We start from the raw sequence: 14892 nt of genomic DNA, 5'->3' as shown, positions 1-14892 counted from the left end.
AAAGATCACATAAGGTCCTTGCATGACAGTTAAAAACAGACCAGACTTCTAAAACAATAAATGCAATTCGAACAAGAGTAAATAAAATTACTTATAAACCTTTTGAAATTTTTAAGAATTTTTATTCTGAGTTGTATAAATCAGAATCACAAAATGATAATATCAAGATAGAAAGGTTTTTATCACAAATAACTCTTCCAAGATTAAATACGGAAAATCAGAAGGGATTAGATATGCCTTTTACATTGAAAGAGGTCGAAGAAGCCCTAGGATCACTTCAAAGTAATAAATCCCCAGGAGAAGATGGTTTTCCGCCTGAATTTTATAAAAAGTTTAAAGATTTATTAATTCCTTCTTTTATGGAGTTAATACATCAAGCAGAAAGAACACATAAACTTCCAGACTTTTTCGACAGCTATTTTAATAGTATTGCCAAAAAAAGATAGAGATCTTTTAAAGCCAGCATCATATAGACCTATTTCTTTATTAAACACTGATTATAAAATAATAGCAAAAATCTTATCTAACAGATTATCTAAATACTTACCAAAATTAGTACATATGGATCAAACAGGATTTATTAAAAATAGACAATCGGCAGATAATGTAACTCGGTTATTTAGTATAATTCATTTGGCGCAAAAGAGGGAGAAATGAGTGGCAGTTGCTTTAGATGCAGAAAAAGCATTTGATAGATTGGAATGGGATTTTTTATTTAAGGTATTGGAAAAATATGGATTAGGAGTATCTTTTATAAAATGGATTAAAACCTTAAATACTAATCTCAAAGCTAAAGTAGTGACAAATGGTCAAATTTCAACACAGTTAACAAGGTCAACTAGACAAGGTTGTCCATTATCACCTGCTTTATTTGTGTTGGCGATAGAACCATTAGCTGAATTAATTAGAATGGACCCAGATATTAAGGGTTTCAGAGTTAATCAGGAAGAATACAAGATTAACTTATTTGCTGATGATGTTCTGCTTTATTTAACAAACCCATTGCACTTGTTGCGTAAATTATCCTATTGATTAGAAGAATCTGGGAAAATATCAGGTTATAAAATAAATTGGGATAAAAGTGAAATTTTACCTCTTACTAAAGGAGATTATAGTCAATGTCGATTAATAACTCAATTTAGATGGCCGGCAAATGGTATAAAATATTTAGGTATAAGAGTTGATAATGATATAAAGAACTTATATAAATTAAATTACTTACCATTATTGAAAAAAATTCAAGAAGATCTTCATAAATGGATGGTATTACCAATAACATTAGTAGGTAGAGTAAATACCATAAAAATGAATATATTCCCTAGACTACAATACTTATTTCAATCACTACCAATACAACTACCCCTGAAGTTTTTTCAAGAGTTAAACAAATATGTGAGGAAGTTTCTTTGGAAAGGTAAGATGTCAAGAATATCGTTGGAAAAATTGACATGGAAATTTGATCTAGGAGGGTTACAACTTCCAAATTTTAAGAATTATTATAAAGCAAATCAACTTAGATTCATTGCATCTTTTTTTGAGAGAGATAGACCGGCATGGATTAGAATAGAACTAGATAAAATAGGAGAAAATACACCAGAAGATTTTATATATAAATGGGAATCTTAATGGATACGGGAAAAGAAAGAATCTCCTATATTAAAGCATTTGATTGACTTATGAAATAAGATAAATGTTGATGATGAGACAAAGAAATCTTTATTAGCAAAGAGATCTTTAATTCAAAATAGACATTCCTTTTACAATGGATAACCAACTTTTATATAATTGGTTTCAAAAAGGGATTAGATATATAGGAGATTGTTTTGAAGGAGGTATATTAATGTCATTTGATCAATTAAAGAATAAATATAAAGTATCAAACAACACTCTTTTTTGTTACTTCCAATTAAGGGCTTATTTAAGAGAAAAATTAGGTCAAACAATGTTATTGCCAAAATCTAATGAAATAGAAACTTTAATTCAAAAAGGAAAGACTAAAAAATTTATTTCTTATATGTATAGCTTGATTCAAAAACAGGCATTTAAACAAGGAGTCCATAAGTCAAGACAAAAATGGGAAAGTGACTTGAATATTAAAATTGAAGAAACAAATTGGTCAAGACTATGTCTTGATAGTATGACAAATACAATAACTGTCCGGTTAAGATTAGTGCAATATAATTTTTTACATCAATTATATATTACACCACAAAAAATAAATTAATTAAACCCAAATTTATCCGATCAGTGTTTCCGATGTAAACAAGAAATTGGTACTTTTTTACATTCTACTTGGTCTTGTTCTAAAATTCAAACTTTTTGGACAAATTTAAGAGTTTTATAGGAACAAATTATTGGAACACAACTTCCACATAATCCCATATTATTTTTATTAGGTGACATTGAAGGGATAAAATCGAAACCCAAATTGAATAAATATCAGAAAGAATTTATAAAAATTGCACTGGCAGTAGCCAAAAAGGCTATTGCAGTTACTTGGAAATCGGATACATACTTAAGTATAGATCGTTGGAAGAATGAAATTTACAGCTGTATTCCATTTGAAAAAATTATATAATTTAAGAGATAAATATGAAACATTTTTGAAAATTTGGCGCACATATTTACAAAAGACAGGATTAAATATATAGGTTCTCCGAAGGTAAAATAATTGGTTATTTGGGGAAAGAAATAAATATATATACTAAAGTTATTACGAACTCCATGGAGCATGTGAGGATCTTCCAATATCCAGGCACTCTTTCTTTTTTTTCTTTTTTTCTATAGTGATGTTAGGGGGGGAGGGTTAAGGGGAGGGGGGAAGGGTATTTTTTTTTACATATTTTCTTTTTCTTTCTGTAATTATTAGAAAACTCAATAAAAAAAGTTTAAAAAAAAGAATTATATAAAATATAAAGTTAGGGGTTAAAGGAAGGATATGGAATAAAATGTGCGCAAATGCTAGTATATACCCTCAGTGACCAGTTTACCAGGTATGTCCAGTCCCTCATAAAGTGGCCACTGAGTCTATGTTCATGGGCTTCTGCTGCTGTAGCCTGTCCACTTCAAGGTTCGACATGTTGTGCATTCAGAGAGGTTCATTTGCACACCATGGTTATTTGACTTACTGTCACATTCTTGTCAGCTTGATCCAGTCTGGCCGTTCTCCTCTCCCCTCTCTCATTAACACGGCATTTTCACCCACAGGACTACCGCTCACTGGATGTTGTTTATTTTGTGTCTCACACCATTCCCTGTTTTACGTGGAAATCCCAGGATACTCGAACCACCCCGTCTGGCACCAACAATCAGTCCACAGTCAAAGTCACTTAGATCACACTTCTTCCTCGTTCTGATGTTTGGTCTGAACAACAACTGAACCTCTTGACCATGTCTGCATGCTTTTATGCATTGAGTTGCTGCCACTTGATTGGCTGATTAACACTTTGCATTAATGAGCAGGTGTACCTAATAAAGTGCCACAGTGATGTAAGCTGCATTATAAAAAGTGGTTAGAAGTGTTTACAGTGCAGTGATGGGGGTAATAGATAGAGGGGTAAGGTGAGGTGGGGGATTCTAATAGAATAGTTGTTCACATGCTGGTCTAGCAATGTGTATATACAGCACCAAACAGAAAACAGAACATCACTAAAACAAACTCACCTTACTGATCTCCTCGTCTTTAGTGGGAAAGCGATTCTCTGGCCTCTTGCCTCCTGGCACGTGCTTTTTCCGGTTCACTCCTGCATCCCCTCGAATCTTCTCCTTGTCCAGCACAGAGTCTGCCCCCTACAGAACACAAACAGGGTGGAGTCAGCTCGTGCGACAGAGCAGGAGCAAGCCTTCCTCGGGGTGACGTGGGTCGTTACAGCCGCCGGAGTGACCGATCCCCCATTCTGAAGTTTGCAGAAGGTAAACACAGATCTCAGACCCAGGCTTCAACAGAAGTCTGCACAGAGGGACAGCGACAATTCCAAAGTGAGAACTGAGCTGCAGGAACCTTATTACCCAGCTGGGCTCTGTAACGGTTCAAACTTTGGTCGGATTTCTTCTCTTCTGAAATCCTCACACGAAAACCAGGCTGCAGAAATTGACCATTCGGCCCCTCAATCATAAACACAGGCCGTGATCCCTTCTTGTCACTACCAGTGGCTTGGAAGACAAAGAACCTCAGGTCCCACACCACCAGGTTCAGGAACAGTTATTAGCCTGCGACCATCAGGCTCCTGAACCAATATGGGTAACTTCACTCACCTCAACACAGAACTGATTCCACAACCTACACACTCACTTTCAGTGACTCCACAACTTAAGTTCTCAGTATTATTTACTTTCTCTTTGTAGAGTTTGATTTACTTTGTGCAGTGGTTGTTTGTGTTTGTTTATGTATAGAGTTTGTTTCCTTCAGGTTATTACAGCCAGGGGTGGCAATGGGAACAAACTCCCACTATCTCGTAAATGCTCCCAATGGCGTGTGTCTCTGACAGTCAAGTCCAGCTCCTGGATTTCATCTGTGGCTTTGCTACTAAGCCCAGTGGAACCATTTCTACCGTCAGGAGAAAGGGCAAAGGCAGGTTACTGATTCCTTACAATCAGTCACTTCGAGCAAATGGAGCTCGTCGGCCATGGTTGGCAGCACATCTAGGAGAAGGAAAACTCTGATGTCAAATCTCTGCCGTCTAGTGGCTGGACCCACTCATGGGGAAGGCTTCAGGAGTAAAACCCTGAGGGAAAAATCCAGAGCTGAAGTGTCTAATGCAGTCCTACGTTGAGTTCAACGCAGACTGGCAACTCTTGTGAAGCTGCTGGTACCAAACTGTATCGGTCTCCGCTGTTCCTTTGGGTGGATCAGATGCATGGTGAGTGGGAGTCTGTTGCATGGGCACCAGCTTGTATATCTAGACAGCTTGGACACAGCATCCATGGTCGACCCAGATGTCATGTATAGATTTTCATAAATTTAATCCTATTTCTTTATTTTCTTGTAAATACCTACAAGAAAATGAATCTCAGGGTATAACAGTATACAGTCACATTTACATACTTGGATAATACATTTACTTTGACTTTGACCTTGATACCTCAGTTTGACCCCTCAGGGCTGAAACTGGCCTGGTTGGTCTTTGCCGTTCCTGGAAGTGTACAGGTACCCTAGGTCAGAGGTCAGACTGGGGTCAAAGCTCAGGGTCGTCCTTATGCAAAGCCACCACACAAGCAGCATTCCGGAACGTTCCACTGCAGAAGCTGGACTGCACACAGACTAGATCCTGGCAAGTCTTTTTTTTAAAAAGGGAGAAAACTCACATTAACGTAGAACGGTCAGCAAACTAGATCACGCTGCTGAACTTCTGCATGGTGCGTGGAACGGGCGAGCAGACTAGAGCTTCCCACTACACCTCGGTTCACATGAGAACCTTCAAGGACAAGCAAAGGTCAACTTCAATCGCCTTTTTCATTTACACAACTTGCTGCGGTGCGTTGGTTAGGGCTCACCGTACAACAAAAAAACATGTTTTGTCAAACTATGAAGAATTATATAAAATATTAGGTTGGAGGTTAAAGGACGGATATGGAATAAAATGTGCACAAATGCTAGTATATACCCTCAGTGACCAGTTTACCAGGTATGTCCAGTCCCTCATAAAGTGGCCACTGAGTCTATGTTCACGGTCTTCTGCTGCTGTAGCCTGTCCACTTCAAGGTTCGACATGTTGTGCATTCAGAGAGGTTCATTTGCACACCATGGTTATTCGACTAACTCTCACCTTCCTGTCAGCTTGAACCAATCTAGCTGTTCTCCTCTCCCCTCTCTCATTAACACGTCTTTTTCATCCACAGGACCTACCGCTCACTGGATATTGTTTATTTTGTGTCTCGCACCATTCCCTGTTTTACATGGAAATCCCAGGATACTCGAACCACCCCGTCTGGCACCAACAATCAGTCCACGGTCAAAGTCACTTGGAACACATTTCTTCACCATTCTGATGTTTGGACGTTTGAACCTCTTGACCACATCTGCATGCTTTTATGCATTGAGTTGCTGCCACATGATTGGCTGATTAAAACTTTGCATTAATGAGCAGGTGTACCTAATAAAGTGGCCACAGAGATGTAAGCTGCGTTATAAAAAGTGGTAAGAAGTGTTTACAGAGCAATGATCGAGGTAATGGATAGAGGGGTGAGGTGAGGGGGTTCTAATAGAATAGTTGTTCACACACTGGTCTAGCAATGTGTCTATACAGCACCAAACAGAAAACAGAACATCACTAAAATAAACTCACCTTACTGATCTCCTCGCATTTAGTGGGAAAGAGATTCTCCGTCCTCTTGCCTCCTGGCACGTGCTTTTTCCGGTTCACTCCTGCGTCCCTTCGAATCTTCTCCTTGTCCAGCACGGAGTCTGCCCCCTACAGAACACAAACAGGGTGGAGTCAGCTCGTGCGACAGAGCAGGAGCAAGCCTTCCTCGGGGTGACGTGGGTCGTTACAGCCGCCGGAGTGACCGATCCCCCATTCTGAAGTTTGCAGAAGGTAAACACAGATCTCAGACCAAGGCTTCAACAGAAGTCTGCACAGAGGGACAGCGACAATTCCAAAGTGAGAACTGAGCTGCAGGAACCTTATTACCCAGCTGGGCTCTGTTACGGTTCATACTTTGGTTGGTTTTCTCCTCTTCTGAAATCCTCACACGAAAACCAGACAGCAGAAATTGACCATTCAGCCCCTCAATCATTAACACAGGCCGTGATCCCTTCTTGTCACGACCAGTAGCTTGGAAGACAAAGAACCTTAGGTCCCACACCACCAGGTTCAGGAACAGTTATTAGCCTGCGACCATCAGGCTCCTGAACCAATATGGATAACATCACTCACCTCAACACGGAAATGATCCCACAACCTACACACTCACTTTCAGCGACTCCACTACTTAAGTTCTCAGTATTATTTACTTTCTCTTTGTAGAGTTGTTATTGCTGGGGTGGTAATGGGATAAGTTCCCACTACCTATTAAACGTTCTCAATTGCATGCGCCTCTGACAGTCACATCCTGCTTCTGGATTTCACCTGTGGCTTAAATATATGCCTGGTGGAACCGTTTCTACTGGCAGAAGAGGCAAAGGCAGGTTACTGGTGCCTTAAAACCAGTTGCTTCGGGCAGATGGGGCTCGTCGGCCATAGTTGGCAGCTCATCTAGGCGAAGGAAAACTCTGATCTCAAACCTCTGCTGCCTTGTGGCTGGACCCACTCATGGGGAAGGCTTCAGGAGTAAAACCCCGAGGGAAAAGTCCAGAGCTGGAGTCCTTAATGCAGTCCTACATTGAGTTCAACGCAGACTGGCAACTCTTGTGAAGCTGCTGGTACCAAACTGTATCGGTCTCCAATGTTCCTTTGGATTCAACAGATGCATGGTGAGTGGGAGCTTGCTACATGGGCAACAGCTTGTTCTCCATATCATACTGCACCAGCTTGTATATCTAGACAGCTTGGACACAGCATCCATGGTCGACCCTGATGTCAAGTATAGATTTTCATAAATTTAATTCTATTTATTTTCTTGTAAATGCTTACAAGAAAATGAATCTCAGGGTAGTACAGTATATGGTGACATTTACATACTTGGATAATACATTTACTTTGACTTTGACCTTGATACCTCAGTTTGACCCCTCAGGGCTGAAACTGGCCTGGTTGGTCTTTGCTATTCCTGAAAGTGTACAGGTACCCTAGGTCAGAGGTCAGACTGGGGTCAAAGCTCAGGGTCGTCCTTATGCAAAGCCACCACACAAGCAGCATTCCGACGTTCCACTGCAGAAGCTGGACTGGACACAGACTAGATCCTGGCAAGTCTTTTTTTTAAAGGGAGAAAACTCACATTAACATAGAATGGTCAGCAAACTAGATCACGCTGCTGAACTTCTGCATGCTGCGTGGAACGGGCGAGCAGACTAGAGCTTCCCACGACACCTCGGTTCACATGAGAACCTTCAAGGACAAGCAAAGGTCAACTTCAATCGCCTTTTTCATTTACACAACTTGCTGCGATGCGTTGGTTAGGGCTCACCGTACAACAAAAAAACATGTTTTGTCAAACTATAAAGAATTATATAAAATATAAAGTTAGGGGTTAAAGGACGGATATGGAATGAAATGTACACAAATGCGAGTATATACCCTCAGTGACCAGTTTACCAGGTATGTCCAGTCCCTCATAAAGTGGCCACTGAGTCTATGTTCATGGGCTTCTGCTGCTGTGGCCTGTCCACTTCAAGGTTCGACATGTTGTGCATTCAGAGAGGTTCATTTGCACACCATGGTTATTTCACTTAACTCTCACCTTCCTGTCAGCTTGATCCAGTCTGGCCGTTCTCCTCTCCCCTCTCTCATTAACATGGCTTTTTCACCCACAGGACTACCGCTCACTGGATGTTGTTTATTTTGTGTCTCGCACCATTCCCTGTTTTACATGGAAATCCCAGGATACTCGAACCACCCCATCTGGCACCAACAATCAGTCCACAGTCAAAGTCACTTGGATCACATTTCTTCACCATTCTGATGTTTGGTCTGAACAACAACTGAACCTCTTGACCATGTCTGCATGTTTTTATGCATTGAGTTGCTGCCACTTGATTGGCTGATTAAGACTTTGCATTAATGAGCAGGTGTACCTAATAAAGTACCTAATAAAGAGATGTAAACTGCATTATAAAAAGTGGTTATAAGTGTTTACAGTGCAGTAATGGGGGTAATAGATAAGAGTTCTGGGTTGAGGTGAGGGTGTAAAAGAATAGTTGATCAGATTAACTGCTCGGGAGAAAATATTTCAAGATGGAATGGGGTTTTTGCTTTAATACCTGAATAGGGTTTTCCAAAAGGGAGCTTTTGGAAAATAGGAAACACGCTGGTCTAGCAATGTGTCTATACAGCACCAAACAGAAAACAGAACATCACTAAAACAAACTCACCTTACTGATCTCCTCGTCTTTAGTGGGAAAGCGATTCTCCGGCCTCTTGGCTCCAGGCTCGTGCTTTTTCCGGTTCACCCCTGCGTCCCCTCGAATCTTCTCCTTGTCCAGCACAGAGTCTGCCCCCTAAAAATCACAAACAGGGTGGAGTCAGCTCGTGTGACAGAGCAGGAGCAAGCCTTCCTCGGGGTGACGTGGGTCGTTATTACCACCGGAGTGACCGATTCCCTCATTCCGAAGTTTGCAAAAGGTAAACACAGATCTCAGACCAAGGCTTCAACAGAAGTCTGCACAGAGGGACAGCGACAATTCCAAAGTGAGAACTGAGCTGCAGGAACCTTATTACCCAGCTGGGCTCTGTTACGGTTCATACTTTGGTCGGTTTTCTCCTCTTCTGAAATCCTCACACGAAAACCAGACAGCAGAAATTGACCATTCGGCCCCTCAATCATTAACACGAGAGATTCTGCAGATGACGGAAATCCACAACAACACGCACAAAATGTTGGTGAACGTGGATCCACAGGTCAATAGGGTGATTGAGGTAGTTTATGGAACGCCTGTTTTTGTTGGTCAAGGCACGGAGTTCAAAATGCCAGAGGTTATGTCACAACTTTATAAAACTCTGGCTAGGCCACATCTGGTTGTCCCACTATAGGGAGGATGTTGAGGCTTCAGTGAAAGTACTGAATGGGTTCACCAGGACGCCGCCTGGTTTAGTGGGCGTGTGCTATCACCAGAGGCTGGATAAACTTGAGTTGTTTTCTCAGGAGCGACGGAGGCTGAGGGGAGACTGATAGAGGTTTGTAAGATTACGAGAGGCACAGGTGGAGTAGACAGGGAGTATCTGTTTCCCAGGGTTGAAATGTCTAATACCAGAGGGCATGAGTTGAAGGTGAGAGTGGGTAGTTTCAGGGGGGATGTGAGGGGTAAGTTTTTTTTTTACCCAGAGAGTGGTGGATGCCTGGAATGGACTGGTAGAGGCAATACGTTTAAAGCTTTTAAAAGACGTTTGGATAGGCACGAGAACGTGAGGAAGATGGAGGCAGATGGACATTGTGTACATAGGAGGGATTAGTCGGGGGGGGTTGAATTACTTTTTAGCTGGTTCTGCACAACATTGTGGGCTGAAGAGCCTGTTCCTGTGCTGTACTGTTGTATGTTCTCAGGAGACCAGGCAGCAGCTATGGAGGGGAATAGACAGCCGACATTTTAGGCTGATGCTCAATGTACGTATTGAATCAGCCCCTCGAACCTGCCCTGCCTCTCGATAAGGTCCTGTCTGACGCATCCAAGGTCCAGATTAGTATCTACCCTGGTACCTGATAAGATTAACCGTTATCTATTTTTTATTTATTAAGATAGAGCACTGAATAGGGTCTTCTGGCCCTTCAAGCCACACATTCCAGCAATCCCCCAGTTTAACCCTGGCCCTATCACAGGACAATTTATAATGACTAATTAACCTACCACCCAGTATGTCTTTGGACTGTCACCACTCTGGTTTAATTTGGTGCTGGTTAATCTCAGCGACTGCTGGCTGGTGGCTAACGAAACAAGGAAAACAACCGAATACTTTGCCAACCACACTTCTCCTGCAAACGACCATCGCAAATGATTATCTGTAACTTCCCGGTGGACTAGAAGGCAACGTGGCAGAACCGAGGCGAGGCAGCGGACTTGTCACTGACAGCGAAGACGACCGAAGCTTCGATCGTTTTAAGCGCCGTGCCAAAGGCCAAATCGAGGTGACAATGTCCTACCAGTTCGACTGACCTTGATGTTTGGTCGGACACTCGAGCACCGTGCCAAATCGAAGAGGTTGAATCGAGGCAGTGGCATCCATGTCCCACAGCCCACCGAGACGACTGAACCCGATGTCTGGTCGATGATTTAGGCACTGGGCCAGAATGAAAAGGTCAGGGTATCAGGGCCCCGAGGTGAGAGACAAGCCAGTTCAGATCACTGCTCCATGACCCGGCTCTGCACTGAACAATGAGACTCTCTTTGCCAACTTTAGTTCAGAATGCTATTTGCTTCCATAATGTGTTTCTTTTTCCCTCTGCACATTGGGTATTCAACGGTCTCTCTTTTTTTTAAATACATGGGTTATTTTGGGTTTTCTTTGTTTCAGGGCTGCCCGCAAGGAGACAAATCTCAAGGTTGTATAATGTATAAACACTTTGATAATAAATGTACTTTGAGGAAACCAGAACACCCAGAGTAAACCCACACGGTGACGGGGAGAACGGACAAACTCATCGCAGGCAGCGGGCGGGAATTGAACCCGGGTCGCCTGTACTATAAAGTGGAGTGCTAACCACTACACTACCATGCCACCCCCACGAGAGGTGACATCTCTATGTCACAGGCTGTAAGGTTTCATTGCTAATGTCGTGGCTTCTCTGTAATGTTCCACTGCCAAGGTAATGGTTTCTCCATAGCAGCAATGTTTGGGTTATGACTAGAGCTAACGGGGCGTGTTAGCCAATGAGCGGGATGTTGTGCTTTCTTGCGTGCCTGTGAGCAGCGATTTTGCGGTTTTTTGCCAGGGAGAGATGAGGAGAGAGGATGCGAATGGAGAGAGCTGGTAGGCCGCAGGACGGAGTGGACTTGGAGCGAGGGTCCAAAGGTCAGTGACGATCGGAGGAGGTCAATGGTGGATGAACGGCCTTATCAGTGAGCCCCAACAGTTGCGCATTAGAGTGTTTCATGAGAATGGGCCCTTTTTTAGTTTCTTTACTAACCGAACAGTCTAATTAAGAAATACAAAGCTCAATCGTTTAATCGCATATTCTGTACTGTTTGTAATAGGGGACACATCGCACAGCAACCACCCAAACGAGATTTCTTACGTTTGGTCGGGCCGGGGGCTATCATCCCATACAGTTAGCCGCTAGCCGAACCGAGAGGTACCTATACTCGCGGGGTAGAGAGTACTTGGAGTGAGCTGCCAGAGGAAGTGGTCAAGACCGGTACAGTTGTAACATTTAAGGTCATTTGGATAATGGAAGATATGATGGGAAAGTGGGACTAGCTGTTGAGCTCCGTTCATTTAGGCAATATAAGCGTTTAGCTGGAATGCACTATTTCCCATTTATGGGCACGTGCACGAAGGTGGCAGGGGGAACTGTGGGTAAGAAAATGGCAGAATTGTGTACTAAATGTGGATAGAGAAAGTAACGTTGTTAAAACGAAAGGAATTCTTGTGTTTGTTGTTTGAACGTTAACACTAGCAGGGAGGATGCTTGGAACAGTTTGAGCTAGTTGGCCTGAGGGGCCTGTTTATGTGCTGTACGTTTTTGCGGCCCCTCTCCACAACACAGGCCCTGGAGGCTTTTGCTTTGTAAAACTGAGTGGGTTATTGGGCAGAACATGGTCGTGGTGGGACATAGGGAGCAGAGTCTGGATGAGGGCGGAACAGGAGAAGCAGCCAGGATGTGCACACAGTTAAACACCACATCACGTAGGGCAAGCTAACGTAGGCGCAGTGCTCCTCCTGGTTAAAGTCAGGCATGGCTGCTTCAATCAATCAATCTCAGAATCAGGCTAGTCACTGTGTAATACCCTGTTCTTTTGTGGCAGCACTACTGTGTAAAAACAGGAAGTTATTACAAAAACCAAAACAAATAAATAGTACGAAAAAAAGGTATCACGAGTTCAGGAATCAAATGGCAGAGGGGAAGAAACTATTCCTAAATCATTGAGTGTGGCTCTTCAGGCTCCTGCACTCCCTCCTTGATGGTAGTAATGAGAAGAGGGCACGTCCCAGATGGTCAGGGTCCTTAAGGAGCAACATTATATCTGAAAGATGGCAGAAATACGTTAGCAACCAGCTGTGAAATTGTCCTGACGGGAGAACTGGAGCAGGAAGCATGCAGAAGGTAGCCATAGACGCAAGCGGACTGAGAATATCCGGGGCTCCCTGGGAAGAGAGCTATAATGAGCTCCCGATCTACTTCGTAAAAGCTAAAGGCTCGGAGCCAGAGAACGCGACAATTTCAGGAATAATCTAATGCAAACTGAAGACAGGAATTGTCAAATGGGCCTTGTGAAGAGCCAGCCACATATGCGTGAGACTCAGTTTAACTCTGCAGGTTAGAAGGGTCTCTTCTACCCCAGAGCAGCTGGCCGGTGGTGAGGTGGCATCTGCACCGGACTTCAAGGTCTCGGGTTCAAATCCAACTGGGTCCTCGAACACTTCCCATTCGTGTTGGATTGAGCATTGAACTAGCAACTCGGCCTCGTAAAACAAAACAGAGAAACACTACAGAAACAACAAGGTTGTCACCCAATGAGCCACAAGGCACGGAGAAGGACAATAATTTTCCCCACGGTGACAGAACACAGCAGAGTTGGATTTTCAACCCGCTAGAGGAACTTGGCCTAAAGGGCAGAATATATCAAGGGGGATAAACAGGTGACTGAGGAAGGGTCGCAGCACGAAACTTCGACTGTTTATTCCTCTCCATGGACGCTGCTCGACCTGCAGAGTTTCTCCGGCATTTTGTGTGTGTGGCTCAAGGTTCCAGCATCTGCAGAATCTCTTGTGTTTTGAGTCTTCAACTTGCTCAAAGCAGGAATCTAGTCTCATCTACCAGCTTCTGAGAGAAAGCACTGGGCACGCTCAACACTCCAGAAGAGGTAGTCGGGGGGATTCTGAGGAGGGTCATTAGGCCAATGTGCGATCTGCAGACTCACTCCAATGGGACGGATGGATCAGTTGTGAGTCAGTGCACTCCATCCACAAAACTTGTGTGTGTTCCCACCGAACAGATCTGAGCGTCCAAATGCCCTTTGATCTCCTCTGCTACAAGGAGAAGTTTTGCCAGCAATTTGGCCCTGCAACGGAAGCCTCTCGAGGTTGAGCAAGGTGAAGACTGAATGCTGCTCAGCTGCTTGACGTGGCCCCCAGAGTCAAAGAGGTTGACAGACCTCTCAAACTCCAAGTATGTCATCCTCAAAGCTTTCAGCCGAGAAGGAAAAAGGGTTAGGAGCACTTGGAATAGTGTGTTCAGATCTGGCTTCATTATAGGAAGGTTGTGGAAGCTTTAGAGAGAGTGCAGAGGAGATTTACCAGGAAGCTGCCTGGATTAGAGACCCTGTCTTATGAGGATGGGTTAATCGAGCTGGGGTTTTTCTCTTCGGAGAGGAGGATGCGAGGTTATTTGATAGAGGTTTACAAGATGGTATGAAGCATATAAAGAGTGGACAGCCAGAGACTTATCCCAGGGCAGAAATGGCTAAAACACAGGGGCATAATTTTAACAGAGAAGATCTGCAGATGCCAGAACACACAAAATGCTGGAGGAACTCAGTAGACCAGGCATCATCGATGGAAAAGAGTAAACAGTCGACATTTCAAGCCAAGACCCTTCACTAGGAGCATAATTTTAAGGCGACCAGAGGGAAATATTGGGGGGGGGGGGGGATATCAGAGGTAAGTTTTTATTTATGCAGACTGGTGAGCGGGTGGAACACCCCATCAGGAGTGGTGTTAGGGGTGTCGCTGCCTGTAAGGAGTTTGTACGTTCTCCCTGTGACCACCTGGGTTTCCTCCGGGTGCTCCGGTTTCCTCCCAGAGTCCAAAGACATACCAGTTGGCAGGTTAATTGGTCATCGTGAATTGTCGCGTGATTAGGCTAGGGTTAAACCGGGGGTTGCTGGGCAGCATGACTCGAAGACAGAGAGATAACTAAGTAAGTAAACAAGGAAAGTGATTGGAGGAATGTATAGGATTGCAGGAACTCCCTGCTAGGGGTAGTGGCAGAGGCAGGCACATGGAGGGCTGAGTGAGGAGGAAAAGGTAGATTGCTCTTAGAGCAGGTTAAAGGGTCAGCATAACATCATGGGCCGAAGGGCCTGAACTGAGCTGTAGTGTTCTACGTTTATGTTCCACTTCACACTAAATGATTCAAAATTGA

At 43.4% G+C, this 14892-nt stretch overlaps 1 protein-coding gene across 5 annotated transcripts in view; it reads right to left on the bottom strand.

Moving 5' to 3' along the window:
* Positions 1-14892, bottom strand: part of LOC132381004 (uncharacterized) — an 86616-nt gene that overhangs the window by 27455 nt on the left and 44269 nt on the right. For 3 of the 5 annotated variants that reach the window (XM_059950072.1, XM_059950074.1, XM_059950073.1), the window contains 3 exons: positions 8969-9094; positions 6285-6410; positions 3664-3789 (listed from right to left, as the gene is read on the bottom strand). In XM_059950072.1, the coding sequence (XP_059806055.1) occupies positions 3664-3789; positions 6285-6410; positions 8969-9094 (378 nt within the window). The remainder of the gene's footprint in view (positions 1-3663; positions 3790-6284; positions 6411-8968; positions 9095-14892) is intronic. The other 2 variants (XM_059950075.1, XM_059950076.1) reach the window with 2 other exon arrangements.

This window comes from Hypanus sabinus, chromosome 25, assembly GCF_030144855.1.
Source record: "Hypanus sabinus isolate sHypSab1 chromosome 25, sHypSab1.hap1, whole genome shotgun sequence".
NCBI classification, from domain to species: Eukaryota; Metazoa; Chordata; class Chondrichthyes; order Myliobatiformes; family Dasyatidae; genus Hypanus; species Hypanus sabinus.
Note: the sequence above shows the minus strand (reverse complement) of the source record. Positions and strands in the feature narration are given on the sequence as shown.